At 34.3% G+C, this 20,467-nt stretch overlaps 1 protein-coding gene across 3 annotated transcripts in view; it reads left to right on the plus strand.

Annotated features, from left to right (window-relative positions):
- Positions 1-20,467, plus strand: part of SCYL2 (SCY1 like pseudokinase 2) — a 58,208-nt gene that overhangs the window by 33,854 nt on the left and 3,887 nt on the right. For all 3 annotated transcript variants that reach the window (XM_002928485.4, XM_034644373.1, XM_034644372.1), the window contains 10 exons: positions 763-984; positions 1,428-1,544; positions 2,129-2,254; positions 3,205-3,381; positions 5,804-5,926; positions 9,847-9,960; positions 13,020-13,152; positions 13,841-13,959; positions 17,766-17,866; positions 19,633-19,699. In XM_002928485.4, the coding sequence (XP_002928531.1) occupies positions 763-984; positions 1,428-1,544; positions 2,129-2,254; positions 3,205-3,381; positions 5,804-5,926; positions 9,847-9,960; positions 13,020-13,152; positions 13,841-13,959; positions 17,766-17,866; positions 19,633-19,699 (1,299 nt within the window). The remainder of the gene's footprint in view (positions 1-762; positions 985-1,427; positions 1,545-2,128; positions 2,255-3,204; positions 3,382-5,803; positions 5,927-9,846; positions 9,961-13,019; positions 13,153-13,840; positions 13,960-17,765; positions 17,867-19,632; positions 19,700-20,467) is intronic.

Consider the following 20,467-nt stretch of genomic DNA (forward strand, 5'->3'; position numbering starts at 1 on the left):
ATATATATATATATATATAGTTGTTAAAAGCACCATGATTTGACCTAAAATAGATTTGTAATTTAAGTAAATACTTTTAAGGGAAGCAGAAAGAGTATTGCTTGACAATGTGTTAGGTCCATTTTTTTCCATATATTTGTTTAATCTTACAACAACCTTTTGAACCTATTAACTAAATCAGTTAGTGAAAGAACAAGGTTCCAAATAATAATCTGAGTTCATAAAACTTGAAGCCTGTGTATCATAGAACATAGGCTATACCTTTTCATATTCATACTGCATCTTAGAGTGATAATTTGTCTTCTGGGAGAGAGCTCTAATAATTTGAAGGTTGTAAGAGTTCTTTTTTTTTTAATATTTTATTTATTTTGAGAGAGAGTGAGTGAGCAGGGAGGCAAGGGCAGAGGCAGAGGGAGAGGGAGAGAATCAATCCCAAGCAGGCTCTATGGCCAGCACGGAACCCATTGTGGTGCTTGACTCAGGACCCTGAGATCACGACCTGAGCCAAAATCACGAGTCAGATGCTCAACTGACTGAGCCACCCAGGCACCCAGGTTGCAAGAGTTCTTATTCATATCTCTTAGTTTGTTTAGTGCCCTTTCCATATTTGAGAATTTGGAATTTCAGGATTGAAGGTGGTGATGATATTTTTACTTGCATGACTGAGTATGAATTTAAAACTAGGTTGCTACTGCTTGATAGTTTTTTTTGCTTTAATTTGAAATATTTAATCTATATAAACTCTTTTCTGTGTTCTTATAGCCTAAGTTTCCTTGTAAAGAGTGGGACCCAAATTTACCATCATTGTGTCTCCCAAATCCTGAATATCTGGCTCCTGAATACATACTTTCTGTGAGCTGTGAAACAGCCAGTGATATGTACTCACTAGGAACTGTCATGTATGCTGTATTTAATAAAGGGAAACCCGTATTTGAAGTTAACAAGCAAGATATTTACAAGAGTTTTAGTAGGCAGTTGGATCAGGTAATTTACCTTATATATAAATAATTGCTTGCATTAAAAGTATTAAATGTTTCTTTGATTTAAAAAAAAGTGTTCAGAAAATTCTCTAAAATGAGATAATGTCTCATATTTTAAGTTTGCATAAAATTGACTTAACAAAAGTAATTCTGTAAATAATGAGGATTAAAGTTTGTTACCACAACTTTAATCGTGGCATTTATTTACTAGAGTGAATACTGAAATATGAACTAAAATGCTGGGCATTTGTTTCAGTGATAGAAGCAATTTCGGGTGTTGAAGATAAGTGTCTTAATTATCTTGCCACAGTAGAATTAGCAGTTTGTTCATTCTAACATATTTTGAGTAAATTTTAAAAAGGTTTTTTAAATAGACTGTTGACTATAAATGCATTGTCTTTTTGAATATTTTATGTTCATATTTGATATTATCACTTCTTTAAATAGTTGAGTCGTTTAGGATCTAGTTCACTTTCAAATATACCTGAGGAAGTCCGTGAACATGTAAAACTACTGTTAAATGTCACTCCAACTGTAAGACCAGATGCAGATCAAATGACAAAGGTAAGTACACATGAGTTCCTGCCTTAGGTGGAGGGACAATGAATTAAAGTAGATTAAGTTCTTCTAAAGCAAGATTTAATCAGATGGAGTCCCCAAATAGCATATCTATCCTTGAATGTGTTAAATATTCAGCTTCTTTTAATCTTAAACAGTTAAATAATTTATGTATGTAAATGCTCTCATATAAAATTAAGATTTCAAGTAATCAGAGTCTTAACAGTCATGTAGGTGTAGAAATTCTGGACACAAGAATTCATGGCCCTCTAATTTACTCATTAAGTGGATTTTAATAGATAAATGGTACTCATTGTGCCTTCAAGATATTTTACTTAATTTTTCAGTATTTACTAGTTAGTTAAAGAAAATGTTACTGCCCAGCTAACTTATAGGTAGGGACTGAAAATTTGAACTTGAAAAGAAATTTGGTTATTACTTCCTTATTTTGATTTTTATAATTACAATTATTAAGTGACCGTTAGCAGTTTGCTAAATGTTTCTGAATTTTTTTTCACTGTATTATGGCAGTTTCAGGTATGAGAAGTACTTTAATATTTATCAAAATAATTTTATTTTCCTGTTTTTAGATTCCCTTCTTTGATGATGTTGGTGCAGTAACGCTGCAGTATTTTGATACCTTATTCCAAAGAGATAATCTTCAGAAATCACAGTTTTTCAAAGGACTGCCAAAAGTTCTACCAAAACTGCCCAAGGTTTGTTGTTCAGTTCTTTATTATAGTCAGGATTTTTATTTACTGTAATAACTCTTCCAGAGAAATAAATATAACTTTGCCTTAGGGGCATAAATGACTATAGAAGGCTGCAGACTGAAGCTGAAAGTTTAGTGGACCTTTTTCTCAGGGTCCAAAAATAATTTAATAAATTAGATAAAAAATTAGAAGAATACTACCTATGGAAAGGTAGCACCTGGACATTAAATGTCAGAAGAGAAGTCCGTAAACTGTCATTGTGGAGATCATCACCTCACCAGCAATTAAGGGGATGCATCTGTATTGATACTAGCCTATCTGGCTCCTTTAACTCCCCTCTCTGGCTTACTAAATCATGAGTGTAATATAGTCTAAAAAATGTTGGTGAATGCTTTAGAAGTCAGTGATTGAAAACTTGTGATTCCTGGTTACAAAAATATCTCCAGTGTTTAATCTGTCAGATACTCATTGATTATGGGCTGTTTGTCTAACCCTTTACTTAGATGCTATGGAGATAAAAGAGGAAACATAAAATATTGTTCTTGCTGTCAAGATTCTTAGAGTATGTGTAGGTAAAGTTAACATGCATGAAACAAGAATTAACAATACAGAACAGTATTTAAGTTTAAGTATTAAGTTTAAGTAATAAGTTTAAGTTGTGTGGTATGAATCATAAGTAATGAAGAAGAGAAACATCTTAGTGATGACTAGTGAGGGAAGGTTTCCTAAAGGAATGGTGACCATACGTCCCTTTATCTGTAACATTCTCGTGTTATCCTTTTGTCCTGACATAGCAGGAGCACCCCATTTTACTCTCAAAAATGTCCCAGTTTCAACCATAAATTATATGGTCATCTTCCCCAAGGGGATTGGAGGTTTAAGACTGTAACTTCAATATTAATACTAAAGACTAAAGTTAAATTTAGTTTTATGAAAACATTTTTGCCTTTCAGCGTGTCATTGTGCAGAGAATTTTGCCTTGTTTGACTTCAGAATTTGTAAACCCTGACATGGTACCTTTTGTCTTGCCCAATGTTCTACTGATTGCCGAAGAATGCACCAAAGAAGAATATGTAAAATTAATTCTACCTGAACTTGGCCCTGTCTTTAAACAGCAGGAGCCAATCCAGGTATGTGTATAGATACTCTTTCCTATTTATCTGCTGTTATTTAATGATGTTAGTCAATGATGACTATCACTGAGGATGAAAGGAATGGATATGCAACTTTTTAAAAATTGAGGTAAGTATAAGAGACTTTCTTTTCCATAAGTCAGAACCTATTTTGCATATGTTTGAAGTGAACCATTCCTAAAAGTATAATTAAACTTTGCAGGTAAGTATCTATAACTCTCCATAACTTACCATCTCAGAAAATGTAAGACATTTGGCATGTGTTAATACTGCTTATTGGCCTTATGAAAAGATAAAGGTTTGGGAAAAGTATTTTTTTTCTTGCACTTTTAAGTATTTGCTTTTTGTTTATTTTGTTATTTAGGATCTTTAATTTGTAGATAGTTAATCCAGTTGTTTCTCTTTATTTTACTGGTAATAAGTAGTTTCACCAGAAGAGGGAAAATGCTTACAGCACCGCAGAAGTAATATGTGTGTGTATTGTAAGTGAAAATGTAATTAGTTTCTGATGTAGACTCTATTATAATATTTATTTGTCAGACTCAAGGTAGTCTTGGATTTAAGAGCTGTAGGGTTATACACCTGGGCTTGAATCTAATCTTCATCCTTTACAGAAGTATGACTTGAACAAGTCATTACTCATTTAAAGCCTCTGTTTGCTCATTTCTGAAACAAAATGGTTGTTGAGATTAAATGAAATTTCTAGATACATAGTAAATATTATTACATGTTTCTGCCACTGCATGGCAGTAGCTTATTAGTAAACCATCAACTACTTGATTTAATGGTTTTATGTCAGGCTATTTGTGGTCCTTCCTTTGAAAGGAGGGGAACAAAAGGAAGTCTGTGGTGGTAAGGCAATAGTTCCTTTGGCTAAGAAAGGGCAGCTGAGGGAAACAGTTTCCCAAACATGGTCAAGATGTTAGGAGGCAAAGTGGTGGAGGCACTTGTTCACTCAGTATTCTGTGCGAATAGAAGGCACAGTTTGTTGCTTGTAATGTAGGTGTGTGGCAGTTAGGTGAGAAAACAAATGACCTGGGACAATTGAAAATGTTTCTTTCTGGGGGCGCCTGGGTGGCACAGCGGTTAAGCGTCTGCCTTCGGCTCAGGGTGTGATCCCAGCGTTATGGGATCGAGCCCCACATCAGGCTTCTCCGCTATGAGCCTGCTTCTTCCTCTCCCACTCCCCCTGCTTGTGTTCCCTCTCTCGCTGGCTGTCTCTATCTCTGTCGAATAAATAAATAAAATATTAAAAAAAAATAAGGAAAGAAAATGTTTCTTTCTAGAATTTTTTGTGACAGTCCTTTTCATTTCTTTTTTTAAATCTTATTTTATTAAATTCTATTAATTAACATATAGTGTATCATTAGTTTCAGATGTAGAGTTCAGTTATTTATCAGTTGCATATAACACCCAGTGCTCATTCCATCAAGTGCCCTCCTTAATGCCCATCACCCAGTTGCCCCATCCCTCTCCAGCAGCCCTCAATTTGTTTCCTAGAGTTAATAGTCTCTTAGGGTTTGTCTCCCTCTCTGAGAACCCTCTTACACAGTTCGTGGCAATGCAAGCTAGTATAGTCACTCTAGAAAACAGTATGGAGGTTCCTCAAGAAGTTAAAAATAGCGCTACCCTATGACCCAGCAATTGCACTACTAGGTATTTACCCAAAGGATACAAACGTCGTGATCCTAAGGAGCACCTGCACCTCAATGTTTATAGCAGCAGTGTCCACAATAGCCAAACCATGGAAAGAGCTCAGATGTCCGTCGACGAATGAATAAAGAAAATGTGTGTGTGTGTGTGTGTGTGTGTGTGTGTGTGTGTGTGTATACATATATATAAAATGAAATACTACTCAGCCGTCAAAAAGGATGAAATCTTACCATTTACAACGACGTGGCTGGAACTGGAGGGTATGCTAAGCGAAATAGGTCATTCAGAGAAAGACAATTGGCATATGGTTTCACTCATATGTGGAATTTAAGAAGTAAAACAAAGGAGCATAGGGAAATGGAATCCCTTTCATTTCTGTACCTTTTCTTCTACTCTTAAACTTAGAAGCCAAGTGAATTTACTACTTTGGGATCTCTGACTTTGCTGTTTTCAGGCTTCCCCACCCAATTCAGTAGGTTTCCAGATAGTGGTAATTATGGGCGAGTGATGCATTACTGAAGATGTGTGAGAGTTAGGAAATTAGTCTTAATTTAAATATTTAAATTGAGAGCAAATATTAAATATTGTGCTTCTGGAAATGTAAGAAACTTGATTTGTATGTTTTTGTCTTCCATGCCTTCAGGCTAGCAACATGGTGAGTGTCAAAATATAGAATTTACTCTTTTGAAGATACTTTAAATTTTGTCATATGTGAAATCTTATGAAGATTCTAGATTTTAATACATTGTTCCTCTTTTTTACACAGATTTTGTTAATTTTCTTACAAAAAATGGATTTGCTACTAACCAAAACTCCTCCTGATGAGATAAAGAACAGTGTCCTACCAATGGTTTACAGAGCACTAGAGGCTCCTTCCATTCAGATCCAGGTATAATATTTGATTTTTTTTCTTTAATGATTTTAATTTTTTAAAAATTTTTTATTTTTAAAACGAAGTACATTTTGGGTTTGAGTTGTAAAATCTTTTCTATAAAACTCAACAGTGATATATATTAATCCATTGAATTGGATTGTATACTGTTACTAAAATGTGTCTCCTCCCAACTAATTTAAAGAATCAATTGACAAATAACTGTATTAATGAAGTAAAATTATTCATTACTTTTATTTATGAAAAATGTTCTGTTCTGGAAGATTTGATTTATTGTAGTTTGGATCGGTATATCTTCTTCCTGAATGAGTAACTAACATGGGAGTGAAAATGTCAGGTACATGTGCCTTTTTCTTATAAAAACATTAAGTAGGTACTCCCATACTCAAAATTTTCTTTTATGCTTGATAACTCAGTCCTCTAAGCATTCCTTCTATATTGAAGTTAATTCGTGTAGCAAGTAGATAGAAAACCAGAGAGTAATTTAGTGTGACCATTCCTAATGCATTTATAGTCATGCTTGTGTGTCACAAAGGTGATGTTAAAACATGTACTTTGCCAAACTTTAAAATCTTTGGCTTTGCTATTAAAAGTTTGGTTCTGTAGGGCTGCCTGGAAAAAATTTATGGATCATTGTTAAAAGTGTAATTTATTTTTTTGATTTTTTTACTTTGGAAAATAAATACTTATGTTAAGAACATCTCACTGCATAAATGGTTTTATGTTTAACGTTTCTTTGCCAGTATAGAAATTCTAGTAAAGAAAAACAGAATTTTAATTGTTTTTTTAAAAGATTTTATTTATTTATTTGTCAGAGAGAGAGGGAGCAAGCACAAGCGGGGGGGAGCGGCAGGCAGAGGGAGAAGCCGGCTCCTCGCTGAGCAGGGAGCCCAGTGCAGGACTCCATCCCAGGACCCTGGGATCATGACCTGAGCCAAAGGTAGAAGCTTAATCGACTGAACCACCCACGTGTCCCCAGAACTTTAATTTTTAAAGGTTATTGACCCAAACTGTCTTTTTCCTGATGTGAACCTCATATTGGGTGTGCCTGGCTGGCTCATTCAGTAGAGCATGTGACTGACTCTTGATTGCAGGGTTGGGAGTTTGAACCCCACATTGGGTGTAGAGATTACTTAAAAATTAAGTGATGTGAACCTAGTACCACATGTATAAGGTCACTTTTTGGCTCATTTCGGTCTTTTTTAAGTTCTTTTGTTTACTCAAAGTTGTGAAGTTGATGTTAAGTTTTGTCCTTATAAGGTGATACCTTCTTAAAGGTGAGGATATGCTGCCTTTGTCCAAATGACATGGGATGATTGGGGACGATGTACTTGTTTTTTTTTCTAGCCCTTTCCAAAGGAGTTGTGAATTATAGCTTGTTAAAACATCCCACAGGCCCTGTGTAGCCAACCTGGGTTTATAGTCCCTGAGATTAGAAAAGGTTGAGTGACATGAAAGCCCATTTTTCTTCCTAAGGGGGTTCATTTAGCCAATAAGTATTTATTCAGATAGTTAATATTTAATCCAGATTGACCTGTGCAGCTTTGCTGAATTTTACAAACCAACATTTCTTGTATCATTCAATATAAGTCTTTAGTCACCAGTCCCAGCATCGCGTGGTAGAGTCCGATAAAGTTAAAAGACTGTCTAAGCTTTGGGAGAGTACTAGAGCAAGAGCAAGAAACAAAAATCTTTTCAAGTGTCATGCAAGTAGAAGGCTGGAAAGTAACTTCTGAAATTCATTTTTGGAGTGTTTTTTTTTTTTTTTAAAGATTTTATTTATTTATTTGACAGAGACAGAGACAGTCAGCGAGAGAGGGAACACAAGCAGGGGGAGTGGGAGAGGAAGAAGCAGGCTCATAGCGGAGGAGCCTGATGTGGGGCTCGATCCCATAACGCCGGGATCACGCCCTGAGCCGAAGGCAGACGCTTAACCGCTGTGCCACCCAGGCGCCCCTGGAGTGATATTTTTAAAGTGAAGTTTGATTAAAAATATTTAAGAGTCTAAAGAGTTTAGAAAAATACCTGGAAAAGTAGAAGATGGTTTACAAAAGTTAGGAGGCTTAGAGGAATGAATAGAAATATGTATGTGAACCAATTTAAAAAATTTTTATCTTTAAAATTAAACATAGAGGCTATGCTTATTCTCCCCTTTCCACCACCAGTTACTTGTATACACTAAGAGGCAGTAGTTCCTGAGAATGAGCTAATGACTTCCTTGGGTTTTGGTTTGTTTCAGTCTCCTGTTTTTAAGTTCTTCATCATATTTACTCTTCAGGAAAAAGCTCTTCCTCCCCACCTTTAGCTGTATGATTTAGACATAATTTAAGATTTGCGTCTTTAGGGGCGCCTGGGTGGTTCAGTCGTTAAGCGTCTGCCTTCGGCTCAGGGTGTGATCCCAATGTTCTGGGATCAAGCCCTGAATCAGGCTCCTCTGCTGGGAGCCTGGTTCTTCCTCTCCCACTCCCCCTGCTTGTGTTCCCTCTCTCGCTGGCTGTCTCTCTCTCTGTCAAATAAATAAATAAAATCTTAAAAAAAAAATGAGGTTTGCGTCTTTAACCTACTGCTAGGTTATACAGTACAATGCATGTGCACGCTCACTCTCTTGAATTAAAAGTTGACCTTCCCTAGGGAGGTGCCCTCTGGTAACAGGAGCGTAGTATCTCATGAACTGCCCACCCTTGTCTATTCTCTTCCATCTGTGGAAAATGGCCCCTTGAATGTAGCTTGTACTTCTTATCCTCGAGTTATGTCACCTACTTATTTATTATAGTTCTGAGTGAATATAAACATATAACTCATATCTGCCTTTTGGAAATCTGGGAATAAAGCAAATAAAATATGTGGTCATTGTTTTAATAACAGATTCTTACTGGTTAATTCATTTCTATCTGCTAATTACAAATGAATACCTTCAAGTATACCAAATAATAACTCCTTCCCTGATAAACATTTATGCCTCCATTTTCTTCAGTAATCCCTTCTATGCTTTGCTACAAGGATCATTCTGCCCTTATAAGGTATCTGAGATGTATGTTCTTCAGTCAGTCAGTTCTCAAGCCATTTCTTGTTCTTTTCCTTAACTCATTTAGTTCTCTTTTCCCTAGTCATCCACCCCTTTTCCTCTGTTAGCCTCATTTAGAGTTCCCAGTTACAATCATATACATTATGGCCAGCATTAGTTAACAGTGTTTTAAAATTTTTTTTTCCTGTTTCTATGGGTTATACTTGCTTAAGTTTCAGAATTTGAAAGTACTTAAAAATATAAAGAAAATTAAAATCCTCTCTCAGAGATGCCCAGAGTTAACATTTCCGATCTATCCTAATGTCTTTTTCCATAAGTCTTTAGACAAACACATGTATCTACACAGTTTACAAATTGGGATTATATAATAGTGTCTTACTGCATTTTCTCCCTGGTATTATTAATCTTTTAAAATATACTAAAGAAAATGTTTGTATTATAGTCTGTCATGAGGATATATGTAACAGCTAAGAAATCCCTTATTTAAGATGAATAGTTTTATGTCACTTTGTACTTGATTTTCACTCATTGTGAAGGATAGCAAAACTTAGATGTTCCCATGCTTAAATAATAAATGATGAATTGTATTGTCAGGGAAAGAAATTGGTTATGAGACCAAGGAATGTTGTTACCATATGTCAGATTATGTGACCTTGCATGATTTTGAGGAAGGTCTGTTGAGTCTGTTTCCTCATCTGTAAAATTGAAAACTAGTGATAACTATTCTTCTTTCAAATAGTTGTTGAAAGGATCAAATGATATAACATACATGAAAGTTTATTTCAAACAGTGTGACAAATTAGCCATGCAAATGCAAAATGTTTTTTAATATGTGGGAGAAAAGGTGAAGAGAATCTTTCCCTAGGATTGAATCAGTGTATTTTCTTAATAGGAACTCTGTTTAAACATCATTCCAACCTTTGCAAATCTTATAGACTACCCATCCATGAAAAATGCTTTGATACCAAGAATTAAAAATGCATGTCTACAAACATCTTCCCTTGCTGTAAGTAATTGCATATTAATTTTTGCTTTTCTTTACCTTCTCATTGTTTTAAATTATTTTCTTATTGTTAAGTTACCTTTTTATAGTTTGTTCATATATTTCATGTTGGCTATAGGTAACCTGTATATAGTGCTATAAAAGTGATCAATAGCTGTAGTTTTCCCAGATACATAATTTTGCAGTATTACATCCCTGACCTTACTCCCATCCCCTAACTTTGAGTGCTTCAATAGAAAATTTGAGTAATTTTTCTTTCTCAATACTTTTCTGCTCTAATTCACAATTTATTTTGTTGGTTGTTTTAAAATAATCATGAGAGTTTAACTTGGTGTTTAAACCTAAAAACTTTTTGAAGAGCTTCCTCTTATAAACTGCCTTTACTTTTAGTCATCTGTCTATATTTTTGTATCTACAACTTACTTGCTTACTTTAAAAAAAAAATTAAGGGTACAGAAAAATAACACATTAATAAGAACACAAGTGGGGGAAATAGTTGTACTCGAAAATCTAGGTCAAAGGCAGCTGATTCCTTTGAATACAGAATTTTAACACAGTTGATAGTCAAGGAAGTAGTAAATAGCAGTAAATACAGTTCTTATTATCTCATATGGGGAGAAATATATATTCCCAACCTTTTCTCAGTAGATCATAAGAATTTATCCCACAGATAATTCTTTATAGAAGTAACATTGAATAATCTCTTCAAACAGCAGCTTTAGAAAAGAGGGAGAGGAGAAATGTCCTTCGTTCAGCTGATCAGTTCTTTATATTGATGTTTGATAATGGCCATGTTATTAAATTTGCATTTTATAAATATAGTTCTTTGGAGAACTTTTCCATCTTTATTAGGTCAAATGTAAATTTAAATAAATATAAGCATTTGTGCAATTTAAATGATATGATTTTACCTTACAGTGATCCAATCTATTTTAGTTCATGGGTGGGTTTTTTTGTTTTTGTTTTTGTTTTTTTGTATAAAGGCCCTGAGATGGAAAACAGCACCAAAATAGGAAAAAGTATCATTGCTTACCAAAATTAACAAGTATGAAATGCAGTCAGAAACCCGAGTTCTTATTCTGACACTACTACTAACCGTCCGTCCTGTGCCATCGGGCAAGTTAATGTACCCCTCTGAGTCTTTTTTTTTTCATAAATATTAAAAAGATTTGAAATCCAGTTCTTTTCTCTGAAATTTTCTAAATTTTATGATTGAATTTTCAAAACAGATGGCAGTAATACACAGCTAAAAATTTTATTTTCAAAATGCCCTTTAAAAATCTGCAGGCTCCTGGCTGGCTTAGTCATAGAGCATGTGACTCTTGATCTTGGAGTTGTAAGTTCAAGCCCCACGTTGGGTGTAGAGATTACTGAAAGTAAAATAAATAAAATCTTTAGAAAAAACAAAAATAAAAATCATGTAAGTCACACTGTATTTTATGGCAGCATAGACTTATTTTAACATACATTTTGTCAAAGTACATGTTCTAGTTCAGTTCTAAGTATTTATGCAGAGTGAGGTGAGAAGCATTGATACTTAAATGATCTGTATTAATGCCTGGGGATGTTTATATCTCTTTTTAAGATGCCAACTGAGCCATTAAAGACATGATTACAAAGAGTTATAATGAATGTATTTAGAACAGTAACTCTGGAATGGATTTGCATTTTATATACCACGCACAGTGCTCCTATCTTCAGAGGGGCAAATGTGAATTCTGAATTGCATTCATAGACATAGACCTCTAGGGTTAAAAAATTCTAACTGGGAAATGAGTGAAACATAAGTTGTGAGTTAGAATTGTATTTTAATACTGTTTCCTGAAATAAAGAAAAATAAATTCTACACAGAGGTAGGTGAAATCTCCAAGAGTTCTATTTCTTCATGACTTACGTGACTAATATTTTATATTAAAAATAAAATTAAACTAGTATTTCTAGCTTCTCTTGACACACATGCACACACATATAAAAAATTTAGCAATTCCTTTTGTAACACTGATTCTAAGAGCAAATTAATTTAATTTGTAGTATCCCTTATGTTTGAATTTCAGGAAACAATTAACACCTTATTTTTCAGGAAATTTTTTCCATCTTTCTTGTAGAAATATGTGCTTTTTTTAACCAGCTAAATTATTTTCTGCTTTTCTTAGTGTTTTGTTTTGTTTTTTTTGAAACTAGAGTTCTGTTGATAGGATTCTGACTCAAAGTATTCTTTTTTAAAAAACTAAAATATAGTTATCATACGGTGTTAGTTTCAGATGTGTAGTATAATAATTGAACATTCTGTACCTTCGTCATGCTCATCACGATAAGTATACTCTTAATCCCCTTTATTTCACCCAGCCCCCTACCCACGTCCCCTTTGGCAACCACCAGTTTTTTGTACTTAACAGTCTGCTGTATATTTTTTTTGCTTTGCCTTTTTTCTGAAAGTATTCTATCTTAACATATTTAAGCTAAAAAAAATAGGGTGTGAAATATTTATCAAAATTGTCAAGCGAATATAGATAGAATTTTGATAAAAGCACTCCTAAATATCAGGTTTTAGTATCTGTGTTAAAGATATATTTAGAAATAGGAAACTTTATGTAGGATAAAATATAGATAGTTTTTACATGTTGTTGAAATATTTAATTTAAGAATGAATTAAGCCTGAGTTAGAGAAAAGTACTGGAAGCCTAGTAAAATTGATCACTTGGTAGGAGAATGTAGTCCTTTTTATAATTCTGATGTCCCCGAAGAAATATTGTTAGTAAACACATGTATAATAAAGCTGCTCAAATCCTAATCACTTCATTTAGAAGGATACAAAATTGAAGTCATTCCTTACCTTTAGCTAACTAGTGTCCTGGTAAAGCAATCACGAAGTCTTTCTGAAACAAGTCCAGGGGAATTAGTAAATACGTGGATTTCCTATATTATTAAAGGATGAAAGCTTTTAAACCTACTTTTATTTTTGAGATTTTAACATATCTATATGAAGATTAAATTTATAGTTAATATTTTATTCTATATTGCAAAGACTTTAAAAGACTAATGCAATTTACCTCTTTTAATAGGTTCGTGTAAATTCATTAGTGTGCTTAGGAAAGATTTTGGAATACTTGGATAAGTGGTTTGTACTTGATGATATCCTACCCTTCTTACAACAAATTCCATCCAAGGAACCCGCAGTCCTCATGGGAATTTTAGGTAGCTGAAAATTTAATGTCATTTGATGCTACTTTATTGTATTATAGTCATGCAAATGATAAGATATGATGTGTTCTAAGGCTATGGATTATATACAAAACATAACAAAAGCATTCAGAGAATGGGAAACAAATGTGCTCAGTTTACCAAATGAAGGCTTTGTGGAATAGGTGTAATAAGCAGGGTGTTGAAGTTCCAGTAAATAGGTGAGACTATGGGGAAGGATTGTGTGGAGTTGAGCTAAATTAGTAAAGTTTCAAACATGTTAAGTCCGATTAGTTAAAGAAGTGAATAAATGCGTAAGACCTACTCTCACACACTTGTGAAATAGGTGTCTCAAGTTTGAGTGAGAAGTCTGAACTATATATTCAGATGTTTTCAGGATAGAGGGTCATTCTGTAACCTTGCTGCTGCAGTGTGGTAAGGCTTTTAATGTTATGCTAATATTAAATGTGCTCTGAAGCCAAAAGAATTCAGGATAAATATGTCATGGTATTTAAATCTAAACTGGTGATAAAGCTGAAATCATTCTGATCCATATGTAAGAACATCCTCATTCTAGGCACTGACAAGGAAAAATTTGTAATTATATTAATTATCAAGAGATTTCATGTAGATATAGTATTTTCCTAATGTCTGTTAATGTGTGGTATTGAGCTATAAAATTTGTCTCATTCTTTTCTGTCAGGTATTTACAAATGTACTTTTACTCATAAAAAGTTGGGAATCACCAAAGAGCAGTTGGCTGGAAAAGTATTGCCTCATCTGATTCCCCTGAGTATTGAAAATAATCTTAATCTCAATCAGGTAGGAATAGTTTTGTGCTTTATTCAGTTTATCCAGCTTACTGTTTTCTTGGTATAAATACATTACATTTAAGTGTTGCTAAAACAAGGAAAAATATGCCAAAGAGTTCAATAAAGAAAGTTTGTGGATTCAAGGTAAGGAGATGTGAGCTGGAAGGATTATTGAAGGTCTCATTGGGAGATAGTAAATGACTAGAACATTGAAAGATATGTAGGATTTTGGGCTACTTCAGATTTGGGGCTGGGAAGTTGACATGAACAAAGAAAAAAAATCAATGTAATGTGTCAGGGGTGTATATCTGTTATTTATTGCTACAGAACAAATCACCAAACACTAGATGGTTATATCATTGTTTCTGTGGGTCAGCCAAGCCAGGGCATGGATTCTCTGTTCAGAGTTTTCACAATGCTACCATCAAATGCTGGGGTCTCATCTGAAGGCTCAATTGGGGAAAAGAAGGATCTGCTTCTAAGCTACTTAATGGCTGTTGGCAGGTTTCATTTCCTTTTAGGTTGTTGGACTGAGGGCTTCAGTTCCGAACTCTCTGTTAGCTGGATGCACTGTCAGTTCTTTGCCTCATGAGCCTTCCAACATGGCAACTTGTTTCATCAAAGTGGGAAAGAGAATCTGCTAGAAAGATGGAAGTTACAGCATTCTGTAGTGTAATTAAGGAAATGACATCCATTACCTTTGCTGAATTCTATTGGTTACCAGCAAGTCACAGCTCCTGCCCACTCTCAAAGATAGGGAGTTACACAAGGGCCTGAGCAGCAGAATGAGGAGATAATTGGGAACCAGTTTAGAGTCTATCTGCCATAGGAAATGAATAATCCAGTTTGAGAGATACCTATAATACAGTAGGGTGTAATGGGAGAGAGAAAAATTGAGACTAGTATAGGTAGACTTTAAATTGCTGCCTGATTTAGGTATTTGCTTTGTTGTTGTTGTGTTTTTTATTTTAATTCCAATATAGTTAGCATATAGTGTTATATTAGTTTCAGGTGTACTGGTTTAGGTCTTTGAAATTTCAAGATGTGGTAAACATTTGATCAAAGATTATTATACAATTATCTATCTGCATAGCTCTATCACTGTAGTTATCACAGGTATGTACTTAGGTGTCTGCCTTTCCCACCAGGCTGGTTATTATATCTTATACATTATTATATCCCCAGCACTTAGTACAGTGCTAAAACCAAAAATGTTTATTGAACTGAGAGAAGATTTGAGTTAGAGTAATGACAAGTCATTTTGTTCACTGTAGAACAGGTGTTTAATGGAGTAAAATGGAAGAAAGACGGGGATTGGTTGATTACTGTTAACTAAGGAGTGTCAGAAATGGATAGGCAGGCAAGATTGGGAATTAAGTAGTGAAAGTGAATTAGAGCAATTAAGGAAGCAGAAAGCTGAGAGTTAAGGAAGCTTTTGGCCTTAAGGGAGAGAGCTGAGTGAATGGAGTTTTGGAGTTAGAGAAATTTATAAAATCAGACCCCAAATTTCATTTGAAGTGGTAGGGTAAGCCTCTGAAAGTTTGTGTCCCTAAATTTCAATTTTTGGCTTGATAGTTTCTTCATATCTTGGGTGGCAGGGTCGAGGTTACAATTGGCAAAAAGGGAAACAGTGAATATTGGGGAAAAATAGGATGATGATATGCCTGAGTCCAACTTTTAGTCATTTCTGTTCTTATCTATGATTTAGGATGTTTTCAAATATTCCCAAATGCTTATTTCAGAATATATAATTTCATTTGAAATGTGGTGTTGGTTTTCTTCAGCTTTATGGTTGAATTTTTTAGGGGCCTACTTTCATCAACAGAAGTACTTTGATTCATATTTTCTAGTATTTTACAGTAGTTAACATGGGTGTGGTCTGCTTTCCTATTCACTTCATGGAAAGGGTTCCTAATTTAAGACTGCCCTCTTCTGTCAGTTCTGATTTAAAGTAATCTAAGTATATTTTGGATTATGGAAAAAGATAACTTGATTTAAGAAAGTACATTTTTTTTGCATTTGATTATAAAACAGGAAATACTAAGTAGCAATCAAAACATATCATAACTTGTGTTGGGCGAGGGTTCCAAAGACCACTTCTAGATTCAGTGATTCACTCACTAGGAGTCACAGGCCTCAGCACATAGTTGTATTCATGGCTATGATTTTTTATGGCGGAAGGAAATAAAACAAAATCAGCAAAGGGAGAAGGCTTATAGGGCAAAGTCTGGAGGAAACCAGATGCAAGTTTCAAGTCATCTCCTTGGTATACTTACTCTCCCTGGTAATGCGTTGTGACAGTATATGTGAAGTGTTGTAGCTCCATCTGCCTGTCATGTACTCAAATTCCAAACTTCCAGAAGGAAAGCAGATGTTTAGCATTAAACAGTCTTTGTACAGGTTAGTGAGCCACTATCATGAGCTAATGGTGGGAACTCTCCTAAAATCTGAGTTCCTGGACACCGGCCCAGGGCCAACCTTGCAAGCAGGCCTTTTCAAGGTAGCAGTCCAGGCCCACTGTGTTAATTCTTCTGAACCAACTACATGCAACATCTGGATGAATCTCACAATGTTGAGCAAGTAAAACCAGACACAGAAGATCTACTGAATGATTCCATTTATATGAAGTACAAAAACAGTCAAAACTACACTGCCAGAAGTCAGACTAGTGTTTACTCATAGGATAAGGGGGGTGGGAAGAAGCTAGAAGGGGGCACAGGGAAGCTTGTGGGGTGCTGCCAGTGTTCTTTTTCTACATCTGACTACTGGTTAAATTCAATTTGAATTTTTTGATATGTACGCTTATATATGTGCACTTTTCTGTTAGCATGTTATACTTCATTACAAAGTTTAAAAAAAAAAACTGATCAGAGTGTCCAGCCAGGTAAATTGCTAAGGAAATAATGCCTTTCGTTACTCTCATGGTAAGACAAGGGATGATTGAGCATGGTGAGAAGCAGTGTCAAGTAGAAATGAGCAGTAAGCTCTGAAGACAGACTTACATGAATTCTCATGCTACCGTATGTATTTAGTAGCTCTTACTAAGTTGCTTTCTCTCTCCCTGAGCCATAATTTCCTCATTTGTGGTATAGAAATATTAATAAACCTACTATGAAGACTTGTATAAGCACCCAGTACAAAAAGATAGAGGATTTGGGAGGGAAAGAAAGCAGTTTCTAGATTTTTCCTGTAATGTATGGTATTGTTAAATAAATTGTTCATGACGATCTAAGGTACCCTAAGAATCATCATTTACCCAAAGCTTAAACTACAGTATGACATAGTATTAGATATACTTTAGGAACTATAATTATTTGAAAGTTAAACTGTATACATTTAATATTTCTACTAACTTTAGAAAACAGATTTATTTTAGCCAAACATGTCGTTTTTATAACAATCTGAATAAACTGATTTTGTTATGCATTATTAAATGGGTTGTTTCCAGATATGTACAAATTCAGATGGTCAATTTTGGACTATTCTAGGAAAATCAATATGTAATAACTGCTGGGGTTAAATTTATAAGACCCCTGAATAATATCTGTTTGAGAAATCAAGCTAAAAAACTAATTGAGACATATTTTCTGGAACTTAAAATCCTCATCAACTTTATCACCAAATTCAGAAATACTGTAAAAGGTTGCTGTGATATGCTGAGTTTAAATATACTATTCTTGTGACATCACTACTATGAGTGGGTCATATTCTGGTAAAAATAGAGAATATTGTGATTAACTTGTTGAATTGTTTTATTAGATTACATTTGCTGCTAACTTGAAACATTATAACTGTCTCAATTTCTTATTGTACCAGTTCAATTCTTTCATTTCCGTCATAAAAGAGATGCTTAACAGATTGGAGTCTGAACATAAGACTAAACTGGAACAACTTCATATAATGCAGGAACAGCAGAAGTAAGTAGGTTGCATATGAATTATACATGGCCCCAGAGTGAGATTAGTTACCTCATGATTGATTTTCTGGAATAAGGGCTAGAAAAATTGATGGATTTTTTTTTTTTTAGATTAAGTTTACTATTTTAATTCCAGTATAGTTAACATATAGTGTTGTATTAGTTTCTGGTGTACAGTATAATGACTCAGCAATTCTATACATCATTATTCAGTGTTCATCATTAATCCCCTTCACCTGTTTTCACCTTCCCTCCACCCACCTCCCCTCTGGTGACCATCAGTTTGTTCTGCTTAGTGAAAAATTGGTAGATTTCAGTTTGATCACATGTAAAACATTTAAAAAATTTCCAATATGTTAACTTGAACTGAATGAAAATAGAATGTTGTAGAAAATTAATGTCATTTCTGGCTACAAAAGTGTAATATGATGTAATCTTAGCATTTTCTATACATAAGGAAAATTCTATTTCTGAGAAAGTCTCTTGTTAGCATTAGCTACTAGAGGTGTAAATTCAGGGTGATCGCTAAGAGCACCACTTAAAAATATTTTTCAAGTCTTTGAAACCCTGATGTTTTGATTTCTCCCTTTTTCTTTTCCCTGATGCCAGAAACATTTGTAGAGCATTCATTTCATATTTAATTCCACAACATCCACTTCTTTTTTTTTTTTTGTAAGGGAGGATTTTCTACATTATTTGCAAAATACTAGTATTCAAAGGAAGAAGGGAAAGGTGAAAATTACTGGAGTTTATTAAACTCCAGTTTACTAAAATAAAATTTCCACTATATTTGTTTCCCAGAGAAGAACACATGATTTTAGGATGCCTGTTAAATGCTGAGCCAAAAGACATCAGTAAAAAGAGGCATCAGGGGTGCCTGGGTGGCTCAGTAGATTAAGCATCTGACTGTTGATTTCAGCTCAGTTCATGACCTCAGGGTTGTGAGATTGAGCCCTACCCACATCGGGCTCTGTGCTGAGTGTGGAGCCTGCCTAAGGTTCTCCCTTTCCCTCTGCCTTGCCTCTCTCTCTCTAACTCCCTCTCTCCCTCTCTCAAAAAAAAAAAAAAAAGTATCAAAATCAGTAAAATTGATACCAATTATGAGCAAGGTTCCCAGATAGAAATTTTTTAGCTTCTGTGCCAGTGTGAGGTGAAGGCTAATGGAAATAAACATACCAGGTGTAGAATGACACGAAATAGCCCTTTGTATGTAATCTGTGATGTATACATTTATGTTGTTTGATGGATTCATTATTAACATAAGAACCCTGAAAAATAATGTTTAATTATTTAATTATTTTGATTATTTATTTAATTTATGAGAAAATTTTAATATCTAGTATTTATACTTGAGGTGTAAATGAACCTTTCTTCTATCTAAATCTTACCTATTTTTCAAGGCATAGATCTGGCTCATCATAATGGTTATAGCATTTATTGTGAAAATCAGATTCTGAATTTAATTACATAAGCTCTCTGACAGTAAGAATCATGCTTGCCTGGTTTTATGACATACTGAGTAAATTTTCCAGTAAATCTCAAATATTGAGTTAAAAAAAGAAGACATGTATATGCAATGTTACTTTTGGGGGCAAGCAGACATTAATTGTAGTAAATAATAAAAAAGATTATGACTGTCCTTAAAGAATAAAGTTGCAGTTTGTTTAGGTTCTCATAAACCCCATGGGGATGAACTATTTTTAGCGTTAGTATTTCCAAAGTAAGCATTTCTTTTTATTGCTTTGTCATAATTCAACTCTCCTGCAGATCTTTGGATATAGGAAATCAAATGAATGCTTCTGAGGAGGCAAAAGTTACAAATGTTGGATCTCAGGTAAGATATTTAGATTTTTTATCTATCTATCTATCTATCTATCTATCTATCTATCTATCTATCTATTTCCAAGGTTTTATTTAAATTCAAGTTAGTTAACATATAGTGTAGTATTGATTTCAGGAGTAAAATTTAGTGATTCAACAGTTGCATAATAACACCCAGTGCTTATTACATTAAGTACCTTCCTTAATGCCCATCACCCATTTAACCCCTCCCCCACCCCAGCAACCCTCAGTTTGTTCTCTGTAGTTAAGGGTCTCTTATGGTTTGTCTCCCTCTGTTTTTACTTATTTTTTTTTCCTTCCCTTCCCCTATATTCATCTGTTTTGTTTCTTAAATTCCACATATGAGTGAAAGCTTATGGTAGTTCTTTCTCTGACTTAATTCTCTTAGCATAATATACTCTAGTTCCAGCCACGTCATCACAGATGGCAAGATTTTTTTTTTTTTTGAGGGCTGAGCAATATTCCATTGTGTATATATGCCACCTCTTTTTTTATCCATTCATCAGTTGATGGATGTTTGGGCTCTTTCTATAATTTGGCTATTGTTGATAGTGCTGCTATAAACATTGGGGTGCATGTGCTCCTTCAAATCAGTATTTTTATGTTCTTTGGATAAATACCTAGTAGTGCAATTGCTGGGTCACAAGGTAGTTTATTTAGATCATTTTAATTTTTGTAAAAAGAGTTTGACAATGTGCTTCATTTGAGGGGCTTTTGCTCTTTAAGCAGTAAAATCACAATTTTTTGATGTCATTCAAGT

The sequence above is a fragment of the Ailuropoda melanoleuca genome, chromosome 15 (assembly GCF_002007445.2).
Source record: "Ailuropoda melanoleuca isolate Jingjing chromosome 15, ASM200744v2, whole genome shotgun sequence".
NCBI lineage: Eukaryota > Metazoa > Chordata > Mammalia > Carnivora > Ursidae > Ailuropoda > Ailuropoda melanoleuca.